The following is a 15,394-nucleotide window of genomic DNA, read 5'->3' on the forward strand; positions in this document are numbered from 1 at the left end:
ACAATAAATATGGATGTGGATATTCGACAAAGAGCAACATGCATACAAAACCAGATCTGCAATATCAGCTTGCTAAATGCCATGATTGTCAAGTACACAATAAACATAATACGTGCATATACAATATGTATAAATATACAATGTTAATGGTGGACATGGTAAACGGCTACCCCAGACAAACCCACCCTAAAGTCTGTGTCTTAGCAATATGGGTTAGCCTAAGCCTCCATCCAGTTATTGGTTTACGGTTGTTTATTGTGCGGTCATGAGTTAGTTACAGTAGCAGCCTTCCGTTATTGTTTTATTACTAGTCCAGTGTATGATATCATTTTATTATAAGCTGATAGGACTCTACCACCATCACCGGTTCAGTTCACCCTGCACAATCTTGAAGTCCAGCTCTAGATCCTAGGTCTTCATGTTTGTCTCGAGTTGTTCTCAAACCACCTGACAAAGCTCCTCACTCAGTAGACTTTGACTACAAGGAGACATCAGAGAAGTTTTGGACTTGTTAAGGCTAAAGTGGTGACTAGACGATTTCAACATGAAGCAGCAGGCCTACAGGATGCACTGACGTTTTCTTTTCACTTCCTCTGTGGTCCTGACCTTCCTCTGATGTGATTTCTGCCTTTGTAGTATTATTTAGTGTGAACTTAGAGGTAGGCCTACCATATGAGGAGGGATGCTTTCTTTTTTTCCGTTACATTTGAGGTGCTCAAAGTCAAATAAAAAAATCTTGAAAAACCAGGATTACAAACTATGTACAAATTCAGTCATTTATGAACCAACAACTGGGTGGAAATAAGGCCTACATCAGGCTCTGATGAGGTCATCCCCAAAATGGATGCATAGCTCTGACGGTACGCTAGGCAACACGATGTTGAAATACGGTCGAGAGGGGAACAGATGTTAAATGGTTGAAAACCATTTTCTACAGTCTTTGTTTTAAGACATACGAATACAACAAAGTTGTAAGTCTTAAAAATTAAGACTTGAATCTAAGTGTTGCCTGGTCCCTTTCTGTATTTAAACTGATCTCGATTTTGACAAATCACCATCAATCAATATATTGTACTATTCCCTTAAATATTGTATTTTAGTTGTATTCATGATAATGTGCTTTTAATAGCATTCAATTCATTGATTGAATGCATCTTATAAAATATAAAATAATATCTTAAATCTCCAATACAATTTTTATAATTGTATAATTTAGATCAACACAATCAGATGTTTAAAAAGATTGCATTCATTTATATATTATATTCTGTTTCCGAAACATTCAAACATGTTTTAAGATATACAATCTAAAATATGTAATACAGTTAACTGTACAACAATACAGTGTGAACATTCATGATGTTCAAATTGAAGTACTCCTGATATCTTGAGATAATAAGCAAAAAAGCAACACTTGTCCAAAAGTCCCTCTCCTGGAGGGGGCAGTATTTCACCTTTCCTCTCCTTCGTTATTTGCCATTCAACAAGCTCACAGATAGGAAAAACCGCTATAAAGTCAGGTGTGTTTTCTACCAATGACGGCGGTCCCTCTGGTCAGCCAATCAGCAAGACTCACTTGGTCATATCAAGCGTTCCTCCGGGGGAACTTTGAGCATGCTGTCCATTTCGAGGCGAGCCCCGGCCACCTCCTGTGTGCTGGGGCTGTAAGCCCCCTCGGACTGGCGTTTCTTCCTGGCCGTGAGCACCATGAAGGTCAGGCCGACGATCAGTATTAAAACGCAGAGGCACACCAGTGGGATGGCCACTATTAACCAGGGAACACGGTCCTTTTGGGCTTGTTTCTGCAAGGGCAAGCAAAGGCACAGAGAAAGCAGAGAAAGCGTTACTCATTATGTACACTCAACTAAAACAAGTAGCAAATCTCGTTCTTTGAGTGGACCCTTCAATATTTTCAACGGCATTTGGAGGAAATTTTTGAATTGTATCATAGCGGATTAAATTGTACAATACAGTAAAATAGCAGATTGATACAGATTTATCAATCCTATAGAAGAAATGGGCATAGTTGTACTTCAGTTTAACTGTGTGTGTTTAATTTCACATTTGGTCTTGCAATATCTCAATGTAGAAATTATCTATACATAAAATGGAATTGATGGAATATTTACCGGTTATTTGATGAAATCGTCAAAAGACTTACGTTTGTATCACAGATTGGGCCCGATAATCCGGGCGGACACAAGCAGAGGAACCGGTTGAGGCGATCCAAACAGGTGCCCCCGTTTCGACACGGGTTTGACTCGCACTCATCCACCTCACTCTCACACCTTAGCAAAAAAACAGCACAGGATGGAGATAAGTCAACGAGTCCCAATGAAACCAGTCAACATCAACAATGAATCATACCATTAAGGGAATAAAACACAAGAGGCAGTGTCAGATATACCTGACTCCTGCATATCCCGGTGTACAGGTGCAGTTTGCGCCCCACAGTCCGTCGTTGCAGGTACCCTGGCTCGAACACTGAAGATCTTTACCACACTGTGCTGGAGGATAGTCCCACCTGAAACCAAGCATGTCCGCATGAATAGTCTGTCAGTTAAAAAATGGCCGTGTTGCCAGTTCTCCCAGGTAAAATAAGTAATGTGTTAAGGTGTAAAGCACAATTTTGTGCAAGCATACAGTTCCGATTATATATACTATCATCTGTCTCACTGTTGCTGGGATACTGGCAGGTTAGCAACATTACATTGATAAAATGTAAAACTAATTCATCATTGAAATAACTTCATAAAGTTACCTTATTTGATAGAAACAAAAGACAGCACTTACTGACAGCGTGGTCCAGCATAGTTCTTTGGGCATAAACAGGTGAACGTATTGGGACCGTCTTTACAGGTGCCTCCATGTTCACAAGGATGACCGTCACACTCGTTTAGATCTTCATCGCAACGCTCACCAGCGTATCCAGAGTGGCACTGACACTCGAACCCGGACAAATAGTCTTTGCAGCTTCCATGGCCGCACGGTCCAGAGGCGCAGTCATCAATATCTAAATGGCAACGTTCTCCCGTCCAGCCAGCTTCGCAATCGCAGCCAAACGCGTTAAAAAGGTCCGTGCACTTCGCTCCGTTGCGACACGGGTTGGAAGCACAAACGTCTGCGCTCCTGCAACCTACAGGGATCTTTTTATTCCCGACTGGGTGGAACTGGGCAACCTGGGGGGCCTTGGGGTCGGCGACAAAGGGAAGGTACACCCCGCCGACCCGCACCGCTCCGAAGCACCCCTTGAATCTCTCGCCGACGGACACCACCGCCTCCCGGTCGCCGAGGAACCGAACGCTCCCGCTGCGATGGGGCGCGCTGCTGGCGTCCGTGATCCCGTCCACGGTGATGATCCAGGGAGAGGGCTTGTCCTTCTCTTGTCCGGCCATCGCCACGGTCACGCGATGCCAGCTGCCGTCGGCCACCCGGCGTCTCCCGCTGAAGGCCAGCGTCTCCACGCTGTTGCCGCTGTGGATCTCCACGTGGAGGAAGGAGTCCTGCAGGCCCACCGTCAGCAGGTCGGAGCCGCGGGCGGCCCGGAGGAGCACGGCGTTCTGTGAGCGAGTCCGCAGCTCTATGTAGATGGTGGTCACGGGCTTGGACAGGGTACCTCTAGCGCTGTAGCGGATGGGGCTATTCTCAAAGGTGGCGTTGTAGACACCTGAAACATCGGTGTTGGTGATGAGGATTGGTCAGATTCATAAGGTTTGTCTGTTGTCTTTGGGGATGTTCAGTACCCATTACTTTTCACACACAACATTGGCATGATACTAAATGTATTGATTATCTTTCCCTAAAACTTTCCAAAACATATAAAGGTTTCTTTCTCCTTCTGGGACTAATATAGTACATTTTATGATGAAGAAAAAACTAATTTTCTCAAAAGGTCCTGCTATAAGAGAGAAAATTCTTATATTGGATTGCCTTTTGTTTTTTTATGTATATAACAACAGATATGTGGAGTCGTAAATGTGTTCTTACATTCATATCCATCCAAGAGGTCCACACACTGGCCCCCGTTGACACACGGGTTGCTAACACACCAAACTCTTGTCGCGCAGGTCTTCCCCGTGTAGTGCTCTGGACAGGAGCACGTGAAGTCATTGAAGGTGATGGCGCAGCTCCCTTCGTTTTCACATGGCTCAACCTAAAGAAAAATGTAGGATTTAATCCATGAGAAATTATCTATGTCTCTCTGCTTTAGTTATATTTCAAGGCCTTTCTTTCAAATTAGTTATGATTCAGTCAGTAATATAGAATAACAATAATATAGGGTACTGAAAGGTGCTGTAGAGATACGCTATATTATTTGAGTACATTTTTTAGAAATGGCATAGCCATCCTTCAGATAATTGTGAGTAAAATGCATTATACGAATATCTGCTCTGAGATTACTGCGTCTGCATTGGTATAAGACCATTTATATATAAGACTGCTCCTAACTTGTTTCTGAACAATCAGAGCATCTCTTCCCTGATTGGAGGGATCGGGAAATCCATCTTGACTGTCATCACAGGTGTTTGAAATGCAAAAATGTATCAATAGCGCAAAAGTGTAAAGAGGAAGAGTTCATTGTCTTGCCTTCAGCCCCATTAAGGTTTAATCAGTTACACAGAATGTCAAAAATATAATTTTTGGTATAACTAAACGTGCGCAGTGAGGAGATTTAAAAAGGTTGATTGAATGATTTCCTACCTTGCAAGTATCATCACTGACACATCCGGTCTCAACGTGTTCAGCGTCACGTGCCAAACCCAGACTCCCTTCCTCCGAGTCGCTCCATGCTTCCAAGACCAGATGCACTGTGTCCAGACGCACGTCCTGCAGGCAGCCTTTGAAAGCCCCCCCCCAGGCCTCTGAGCTCCAGTGTTGGGCCAGGCCTCCGACGTAGGCCACATCACCACTGTTCACCTCCACCTCCGGGATCTCCCCTATCCCGTATCGAAGGCCCGCATGCTCAAAGATCACCTTCCTCTGCTGGACTTCCACCTGTAGAAATTGCTTCTCACCGTTGGCTACGAAGATGGGCGCTGTTAGCGGTGTGCTGCTAGGAAGGGAGCTAACGAAGACCCTGCCCATGCCCAGGTACACAGAGAAGTAGACCTGTCCCTCGCCGTCTCCGGTGGGTCTCCGCAGCTGAAAGAGTAGTCCGTCAGGTTTCAAGGACCTGATGAAAAAGGAGACGCTAAAGTTCCCCCCGTGGCTGCTTCTGACGTCGTAGGCACTGTAGCTCACTGTGTCTTCGTGGCTGTACGTCCACGACTGGAACTCTGTTGAAGCAGAATTCACATTTATTTCATGAGGATCTTCATTGAATTGCATTATTGTTTACTATCAGTTACAATAATGGAGATCTTGTGAGTGCTATGTCGATGACATGTATTCTGAGGAGACCCTTGTAGCCAAGTGCTTACCCTCTGAGCAACTCTGGCTTCGGTAGGGCCGGTGACAGTCACATCGGTGTTTGGTCCACAGGTCCACACATTGTCCGTGTCCTGAGCAAGGATCGAACTCGCACCACTCAGTCTTGCTACAGCCGAGCTCGTGGCTTTGGCCCTCTGGAAGGTCTTGTGGTAGGATTGGCTTTGAGTCTATCTCCAGGTCTTCCATGCATCCTAGGAAACCCTCGCCACTCACGGTCCGCTCAAGAAGGTCGTCCGGCGCGCCACCCACGTAAACGTGGGTAAAGGATTCAGGATTTAACTGGAGCCCGTCATGACTGCTGTCTACAATTGTGCATCCTTTAGGGTCACAGGTGGAGCCTTTCAACACCAAGCCGAGACTGTCTTGGGTCACAAACGCATGCGCGTCCCACCAATCCCCATCGCTCACCGAGCCCGGGTAATGGACATCCAGTTCGGATCCCTCGAAGAGGCCCTTTGCGCGAAGGCCGCTGCCCACGATCTCCAGCGACAGAAAGCTGGCGGCGTCGCCTCGGTAAAACAGGAGCATGTTTGGCAGCGTGGTCCGAAAGCGCAGCCGCACTCCGCTGTACCCCGCAAGAAGATGAGGCTGCTCGCCTGCCTCCCTTCGCCGTCGGTCCTCATGAGGGTCGACATGGATGTGGACGAATCCCGGAGCCGAGAAGGAGAAGGTGGTCTGTGTGGAGCAGCGGTCGTCGAAGAAGCCGTGCTGGCACAGGCAGGTGTGGCCGTGCTCGTTGTGGCGCAGCCAGGGCAGGCAGGTGGCCCCGTTCAGACAGTCGTGGTCCACGCAGCCGTAGAGCTTGACGTGACAGCGCTCTCCCCCCCAGGGGAGTTTGCCGGCGGGCTCGACGTCGGGACAGTGGCAGACGTAGGAGGCCAGGCCGTCTTCGCACCAGCCGCCGTTCAGGCAGGGCTGGCTCTCGCACTCGTCTATGTTGATCTCACAGAGGACACCTTGGAAGATGGCGCATATGCATGTTGTTAAAGGCGTTCACAAGAAATATGATCACTACAAAGTGACGACAATCAATCTACAATTGCATTGTGTGCTTTATGAAGAAGATAATTGTAGAGAAAAATTCACGTGTGAAACTGTTATGAACGTGACCAAAACGGTATAATTTTTCCAAAGGCTATCAGAGCAATCTTTCAATCTATCTCTATAGTTCTATATTTCTGGCAACAAAATATCTTGGAACATTGCAATTCGAATGTGATAAGGAAGTAGGGATTGAGTTCTCACAGTGTTAAATAAAAGCAATAAATTAGTTTGTCAACTGAGTAGCTCCTGCTGCTCAGTAGACATTAGCATTATTTGTATGAATCCGGGGACTTACCTCCAAATCCAGCTGCACAGTTACAGGCGTAGCCATTGATCTGATCTTCACAGATTCCGCCATTATGGCAGGGCTCTGACTCACACTCGTCAATATCGACAGAGCAGTTCTCTCCTAGAAGGTACAAATAAAATAAAACCAAAATTATAAAAAAAAAAAAACCCAAGACAAAAAAAGAAAATTGTAGTGGTAGAATGTTCTTCTCTTTGCGTCTGCTGACCTGCGAAGCCTGGTGTACACTGACAGATGTACCCTGCAGCATCTGCATGATCCAGCTCCCAGCCCTGCTCCCAGTGGGTTGGGTCTGACCTCTGGAAGCACTCTCCTCCGTTCAGGCACGGCTGCAAAGCACACTCGTCTATGTCAACCTCACAGTTTGGCCCTTCATAACCTGTGGGGTTGGGACGACATTTAAAAAGAACATATACTGAATTCATTTTTGTAAGGACTTTCCATATCGACGCTGAAAATTGGCATAAAGTTCCAAAATAAAATAAAATGTGAATTCTTTCATTTAGCTAATTTTAGAATACCAAAATATATAAATATAATTTACAAATATATTAAAAATATATATAAATACTGCATTCTTTTCTAAATCCCTCAGCATAAGTTGCATCTAATAATATTGGTCACTTTACTGCGCAACTCCCAGGTTAAAAACCACTGAAAATAAAACCTTTCATACCTGGCCAGCAGAGGCACTTGTACTCCCTGATCCCCTCCAGGCAGGTCGCTCCATGCTGACATGGGTCAGAGGCACACTCCAGAATGTCCTCCTCACAGTGGTCCCCCGTGAAACCCGTCTGCGTGCAGTCACACTCGTAGCTGCAGGTCACATGATCGAGGGTTTTAGACAATGCTATAGGAGGTGGAATGCAACCTAACCTTTTTTTTTTTTCGTTGATTCTAGCATGTTGAAACAAATATATATTTTATGTAAAATAGAGAGATTAATAAATATACCTATATACGTGAATAGGGTTGATTATTTAATTGCATAAATGTATCAAATGTATCTGTTTATCAAATTTTCAAAGCAAGCTAATCAGTTTAGCCTCTGGATTTGCCATTATGGCATTTCATTGAATAATCAAAAAAGATTAAGCCCTTCCCAGTTAGTAAGCGGGAGACTTTTAGAATTCAGAAATCATAAATATCATATATATATAATAGTAATAAATATAAGTTGCAGCCCTGACATAGTTTGCATTAATATACTTCTACATACTACGGTCGGTCATTCTTGAAACCAGGGAGACTTTTTTTCAAATGGAAAACCATGGTGTCTGTATGTAGAAGAACATACATGCAATGTAACGTTTCACCTTACCTGTTGACACGGTCATGACAGATCGCTTCATTTTGGCAAGGCCCGCTCGTGCACTCATCGACATCAACCTCACAGTCTGTGCCGTCAAAACCAGGACGGCATTCACAGGAGTACATGGCAACGAGATCATGGCACGTGCCTTCATTCTGGCAGGGGTTGGACTCGCACTCATCAATCTCCATTTCACAGTTCACTCCTAAGGAGGTCAAAGAAATATTGCATTTTAGACCAACAGAGCATATCCACAGCATTGGATAAGGAAAGTGGAAGTGACACGGTTAAAGGTGATTTAGGTACGATTATTTTAGTGTCATTTGTTAGAAATGGCCTAGCCATCAATCAGCTATTTGTGAGTGAGATGCGCTGTGAGAATGACTTTGCCTCCCTCTGTATATGATTTGAGACCGCTCCATGCTTATTTCTGACCAATAAGGGCTTCTCTTCCCTGATTGGTTCAGGTAATCCATCTTGTCTGTCATCCATTGGTGTGTTAAATGCAAAACTTCTCAATGGTGGAAATTCTTTTTAAATTGTTATTTTGTATAATCTTGTTCTCTTTAGTGCTTTGCTGCTAACTGTACATCTCTTGAATCTGACCTACAGCCCCTTTAACTTTCTGTAATCATCTGATGGTGACCAAGACATTAAGCAGTCCAATGTGAGGTTCTTTGCTTCAGATTTGCTGACAAATGAATGCCACAGAAGGGCTTATCTCGCTCCCCACCCCACTGGCCCCTGCCAACACATATCAGCTCAGCACTCTTAACAAAGACCAGGCGTGTTGACAGAGACCACTAAGAAAAGCTGGGATGGGGATGTCTTTTCTCAATTACATGGAGACTTTATCTGACAGAGATAAAGTCTAGAGTGATAGAGAGGTAGATACCCATGTGTTTGTGGCCTATATTATTTTCTTTCATGTTTTTGAGAAACACATTTTTTCCCCACTCACTAATACGTGAAAACGACACAATTATGTTTGATTCTTATGCACTTCCCACACATTCCTTTTTGGTAGCTACTCCATTTTTTGTTGTATGATTTGATTTTCCTCAGCCTCACTTTGGATTTAAGATTCTGATCAGTACCTTAATGTAAAATGTAAATATAATTTCAAAAGGGAAACTAAGAAATTAAAAAGTTTAATTTTTTTAAATCGTGTAAGGCAGTGAGTGATCAGGTGCTCACTATTCATTGTTGTGATTTATCAGTTAGAGCGTATATGCATCTATCTTCTGCAGTCTCACTCCATCATAAAGCCTGTTTGATTCTCTTGTTCAGTCTTTTAACAAGTGAATGAACTTGCCCGTGAAGCCTTCAAGACATTCGCACTCGTAGTGGTCCTTCTCGTTGATGCAGGTGGCGTTGTTCTCGCAGGGACGCGATGCACACTCATTGATGTCAAACTCGCAGTTGTAGCCCTGGAAACCGGGCACGCAGAAGCAGTGGAACTCGGCCACCCCGTCCATACAGATCGCCCCGTTCTGACACGGGTGGGACGCGCACTCGTCCATGTCCTCTTCGCAGTACCGCCCTTCGAACCCCATCGCACACTGGCACCTGAAGCCCTCTGGTAGCAGGATGCAGCTGCCTTCGTTCTGACAAGGCGCGTCCACGCAGTCTGTGACATGTGTTTTGCAGTCATCTCCGCCGTACCCGGGCGGGCACCTGCAAAAGTAGCCGTTGAGTTGGTCCACGCAAACGGATCGCGGTTTGGAACACGGATTGCTCTCGCATTCGTTTATGTCCTCGGTGCAGTTGTCGCCGGTCAGTCCGTCCGGGCACACGCAGTGGTACTGCGCCGTGCCCGGTATGCTGGTGCAGTCGTCGCAGGGGTTGAAAAGGCAAGCGTCGTAGAGTTGGTCACAGTCTTTGCCCATGTAGCGGACCCCGTCCCTGGGGCAGAGGCAGACGTAGTCGTCCATGTTGTCCACGCAGGTGGCAGCGTTGTGGCAGGGCGCAGACAAGCACTTGTCTGAAGTGGCGTTACAGAATATTCCTAAAACACACAGACAGAAAGGGTATTAGCTTGATGTTGATCATTATTATTGTTAAAGCCATGATTAAAAAACTTTTATTTGGGATTTAGCAACTTTAAATGTAGTTGCGATTGAGGGACATGGCAACTCTACAGTCATATTCTGGCCAAGTAAATTTTACAAAGTAACAGACAACAGTACAATGACAACAATTAAGTAATTTGCTATGATAATTTCGTTCCTCACTGCCTCCTACACTGCAACAAGGAAATGCTTTTTTAATATAACTTTTAATAGAACATCCAATACTGTGGATAATATTAAGATGTGGGTAAATATCAAACGCATGATTAGTGTGGATTATTTAGTTGAATGAACATTTGAGGGGTCAAGCTGGTTGGTGCGGCCATTGTTCCTGTGTTCACTTTCTGCTGTCCCCACCCTGCCATAGGCCCTGTGTGAAAGTAGTCCACATTCCTGCTATGGGTCAATCTGTGGCCCCCCCTCTCCGGATATACCACTGACTGTCCCCAATCCACCAGCACCAAATCCCTACCAACACTTTCCTTCACGCCCAGTTTTTCCCAGTTGTCATTGAAGTGGAACATATTAACACGAGTTGACTGAGCAAGCAAAAGAAAGGACAATTTTTCAGGACGATGGTGCAGGGCATGCTCTGCCACTCTCCCAATTAGTTTCACTCGCGATGCTACTTATTTACTGTACCAGTTCAGACAGACACTCTGGCGGCACTGGCACACAGTCTCCAATCCTTAAATTCCATGTTTTTTTTGTCTTCATTATTTAAGGTTGATTAATGGTTAGTGAATGTACCCTTATTGTTAAGTGTTACCATAAAGGTGGCTTTTTCTATTATTGGTATTTAAGTTCATTGATTTATTGAAAATGTTTTTGAGCCACTGCATAACAAAACAGACATCAGGACATCTTTATCCTCAGAAACCAATTTCTAAACATATATCCTCTTGTGAACGTTGATCCTAGATCCTATATTCTGTTGATGAACTTGCATCCAGTTTATAATGTACTTGTTTCTTTCTTCATGAATGACAACTCCAAAGTGTCTCTACTTCACATTACTTCAGGAGTCCTTGTAGCTAGCTGCAACTCAGCAGGTACACTGCGGCCCTTGTCCACGGTTGTCTGTTTGATTCCTAGAGCCCCTCCTAAGTACTGTTGAGGTATCCTTGGGTAAGACACTTATTACTGTTCCCGTGGTGGGCTGGAATTCGTATACTATACTGTGAGCCATTCACCATTGTTAGAATGTGTATGAGCAAATGAGAGGCACTAATTGCACTGTTTGAGTGACTTACAAAGTACCGTGTAAAATGCGTTTCCGTCCCCATACATTTGAACAAGACTTACTGCCGGCAGTGTGCAATTTTAACAACAATCGCATTTACTGCATCTAGATATATGACCTGAACAAGAGCACATCAAACAGAATGATTGCTGAAAACTGACATACAGTTTTCAGCAATCCACCCTGACAACATCCAAAACTACTACAATACAGTAGTGAGTCAGTATAACAATGGGCAGAAAGAAGAAGAAACATGTATTGGGTGGTTGATTACTCAAAAAAAGATAAATAACAGCTCATAGACATCGTAACGTCAAACAACATGCCACGCTTTTGCACAGGAATATAAAATATAAGTGAATATATAGCTCAGTGGGAGCAACAAGTAGGCCTACTGTATATACCTAGTAGACCAAACTGTAAACTATAGAAGGATATGGAAAACTTCCAAGTATTCCCCCGCTGTCCAAACCAGGCTACAAGTCAACCCCGAGCACGGCTGACTCGCTCACTACCTTGCGGGACGGTTAATCCCCCGCGCCACAGGTATGGATGTTCCAAAGTAGGCCCTTGAGTAGGCGTTCACACCCAAACGGTCTAACCCCTCGCGCCTTTTCCTGCCACTGACCCTCACCTTGTTTGCTCCCGCTGATAACTTAACTCGTCTGACGCTGTCCGACAGCGTTGTAGTGCCTCCAGGTGGGGAAGAGCTTGGGCTTAGCTAATCTACTTTTCTTTGTGCTTCCTGGCAGCCGGTGTTAGGGGAAAGGCCTGCTGCAGGGCGGCTTTGTGACGCTGCCGTGCCACCGGCCGCCGTTTGCACACCAGAAGGTACATGTCGTATCCAATTCTGTTTCAAGATTCCCCGCCTCAGCCCTGATCTGGGGCAGACCGTCCACTGTACGGAAGGTGACAGATTAGAGCAGTGCCATTGAGATTTTAAACCTGTGGACCGTCTCGTTCTCACGACCGGAGGCCGGAAGTGTTGACCACCTCTCTTGAGAGAATGCAGAGACAAATTTGGTAAACAAGGTATTTCCATCCACCGTGTTCCTTTTCATTTATCGAAATGATGGCGATTAATATCTCATAAATTACGAATTATATATTATACATATTATTTGTATTCTATAAAACATTGCACTTTTGTTACCAAAGGTTCCCTTTAAGTTGCATATATTCCATGCATGCATGATATTGGATGCCTACATCTTATCTGTTTGGGTAGTTATAGGAGGACACTTAGGATTCTGAATATTTTCTCCATAAAAATCACTTATCTTCCTAAATCTCTTATCTTCTCAAGTTTGTTTTGGTTTCAATTTTTGCTATTATTTCTCTTTATTTGAATATTGTCTTCACCAACGTGAGTCCCATTTTATTGACTTGGTAAACCTTGAGAACCTCTAGCAGGTGTGACAAAATCTGTGAGTCTCTCCTTTACTTAATCTCTCCAAGATCTCTTTGGGCCAATCCCCTTGCTTCTCTAAGCTTCTAGTGTCCATACCACAGATTACAGCTTTCGGCTTGACTTGCTAGCATTTCTTTGGGCTGTTGGGAACTTTTATTTGACTTGATTTATTTTACACTTATTTGATCAAAGAAGCCCACAGTTTATTATACTTAGGGTGTCAAATTGAATGATCTCTTTTCATCATGCTACAGGGTTTGTTTTGCTGTTTGAGCTATATGTTTTATCGGACTCGCAAGGTGTCACCAAAATACACTTACAACTAGAGCAACATGAAGTAGAACTGTGCGCACAGTTACCATACATTTACAGCCCATACGATATTCAATTTTAAGGAGCATTTAGTAAACGATAAAACAGCTATTATTATCTCTAGCAAATATATAGATGTACTACTAATGTATATCTTCTTTTATCAAATAGGCTAGAAAAACAGTCCAGTGCCAAGTGGGAGTGCATTTTGCCAATATAGTTTCACATCGTTTTTCTTCAATCGTATTATTAGTCAGAGTTACTCATGTTGCTAACACGCATTTCCCTGAACACATACACAGTTTTCCTTATTGTTAATGACTCATGTATATTGACAGAACGTCCCGGTCACTTTGGTATCATTGTGACTGTTGCTCGGTTAGACAGATGTGTCTTGGCCTACACGCAGGCCATTCAAGAGGTTATCAGGATAGATAGCAAACTCTACCCCCACACAGTTCTGGTGCAGTCATGCAGCTTTTATCTATGCTTACAACTTGACAATTGTTGTTTACTTGTTGCAAAAGTATAAACATTGCTAACATAGGCATACAACACAGTACATTCACTGGATAGATTCCCAAAGGTGACAGATAACATACTCACATAGCAGGCTTACACACACACACACACACACACACACACACACACACACACACACACACACACACACACACACACACACACACACACACACACACACACACAAAATGAACTCTTAACCATCATGCTGTTTGTCTCAAACATCTATAATATATAATCTTCTTATACCAAAATAGGTGGTGGCCAGTCAGAAGCTAATAGTCATTATAAAGATTTATTAGTAACGTCTCATTAAGGTGCCTGGGCTCTTATATATATATATATATATATATATATACTTTATATTTACAGTATATACATATTCTAATGCAGCATCATCTGTGTTAAAGTTAGTAGGCCTACGTTGGCTTTAAATGGTTAGTGCACCGTGAGACATCCAATATCTCAGCAGGAGAGGTCTGGTTTCTGTCGTTTGTGAGAGAAAAAATAAAAGGGATTGTAATCCTCAAAACAAAATGCAATTACTTTGTGAAAATGATGTCACTCTTTACCAGATTATAACGAATGGGATCTTTAGAATGTTCCAAGACTTGTTTGATGTTGTCTTTTGTTCATTCAAAACCAGGCCTTAATGAAGGCGTCTGTTGGGTATGGCTGTGGGGATCTCAGCCATGGCTGACCTGTGCATGCATGCATAAATGATTTGATGCAGAGCTCTGATCCCTAACTATTCAACTATGGACCCTTTTTATGTGAAGCAGTGTATGACATCTGTAATTGAAAATACTTATCTAAAAAACGATATTAATCATAATGTCAAATATTTTTGCACCTTCTTTTTACCACTTGTTGCTTGACAGCGCAAGTACGGTTAGGGAGAACTCTCAGCTCTTCACTCTTCAAATCGTAATTACAAAGACGGTTTGTGTACTCGTTAACATAATTAAACTCACACGCAATTGAAATCTTTGCCACGCACCTTGCCTCTTGACAGGACAGGGATTACAAAGGTGTACAGGTTTGTATACCCCCCCAACCACGTACAACACGCACCATTCAGAACCTGCCTATTGAATTCAATGGAATAATTAAAATATAAGTGACACTTTAAAGATTTGTAACTCACCCCATTTGAACATCATCATGGTCAGGAACAGAGTCTTCAGGTTCAGAGGAACTCTCCTAAACTCCATAGCAAGGCAAGTAAGCCTGGTCTTCACAGGACCACTAATTAAAGGAAAAGAACAATTCTAAAAACTTGGCATCTTTACATGGGACCAGACTCCATGGGTTGGGCTGCTTTTCCCGTCTTGTTCTTCTCCTGACATACTACAGTCCGCACACCGCACTAATGAGTGCACCGTTGGCTGACACCGAGCGACGGCCTGGACTAGAGTGGGAGAGTGTAATCAGCCATGAGGAGAGACGAGCAGAAGGAAAACACAGCATGGATCAGCAGGTCCGAATCATACCAGGTTTAAAAAAAAAAAAAAAACAGACTTTGAAATCTCCAGAAGAGAGAATAGCATGCCTTGTTTGATGTAAGACACGTTAAACGTTTTGTTATTTTGTCAGTTTTTTAATCTTCACGTTATAGTGTATTCTAACAAGGTGATTCAAAATTGATGACTTGAGGAACAATTTCACATTTAAGGACAATTAATGTTCTCACCTTTTATTATAATAAGAATATATTCTGGGTTACATGTGTGTTGTGAAG

General features: G+C 43.6%; 1 protein-coding gene across 1 annotated transcript; it reads right to left on the reverse strand.

Moving 5' to 3' along the window:
- Positions 1 to 1,580: 1,580 nt before the first annotated feature.
- Positions 1,581 to 14,867, reverse strand: crb2a (crumbs cell polarity complex component 2a; the record flags this gene model as incomplete). Its single annotated transcript, XM_079734134.1, has 13 exons — positions 1,581 to 1,802; positions 2,162 to 2,288; positions 2,408 to 2,524; positions 2,794 to 3,667; positions 3,988 to 4,153; positions 4,702 to 5,276; positions 5,421 to 6,386; positions 6,770 to 6,883; positions 6,990 to 7,160; positions 7,458 to 7,597; positions 8,103 to 8,298; positions 9,409 to 10,101; positions 14,801 to 14,867. 13 exons carry the CDS (start codon positions 14,865 to 14,867, stop codon positions 1,581 to 1,583), a joined length of 4,428 nt encoding a protein of 1,475 aa, XP_079590260.1.
- Positions 14,868 to 15,394: the final 527 nt, after the last annotated feature.

Source organism: Pollachius pollachius (assembly GCF_949987615.1).
Source record: "Pollachius pollachius genome assembly, chromosome: 4".
Lineage (NCBI taxonomy): Eukaryota > Metazoa > Chordata > Actinopteri > Gadiformes > Gadidae > Pollachius > Pollachius pollachius.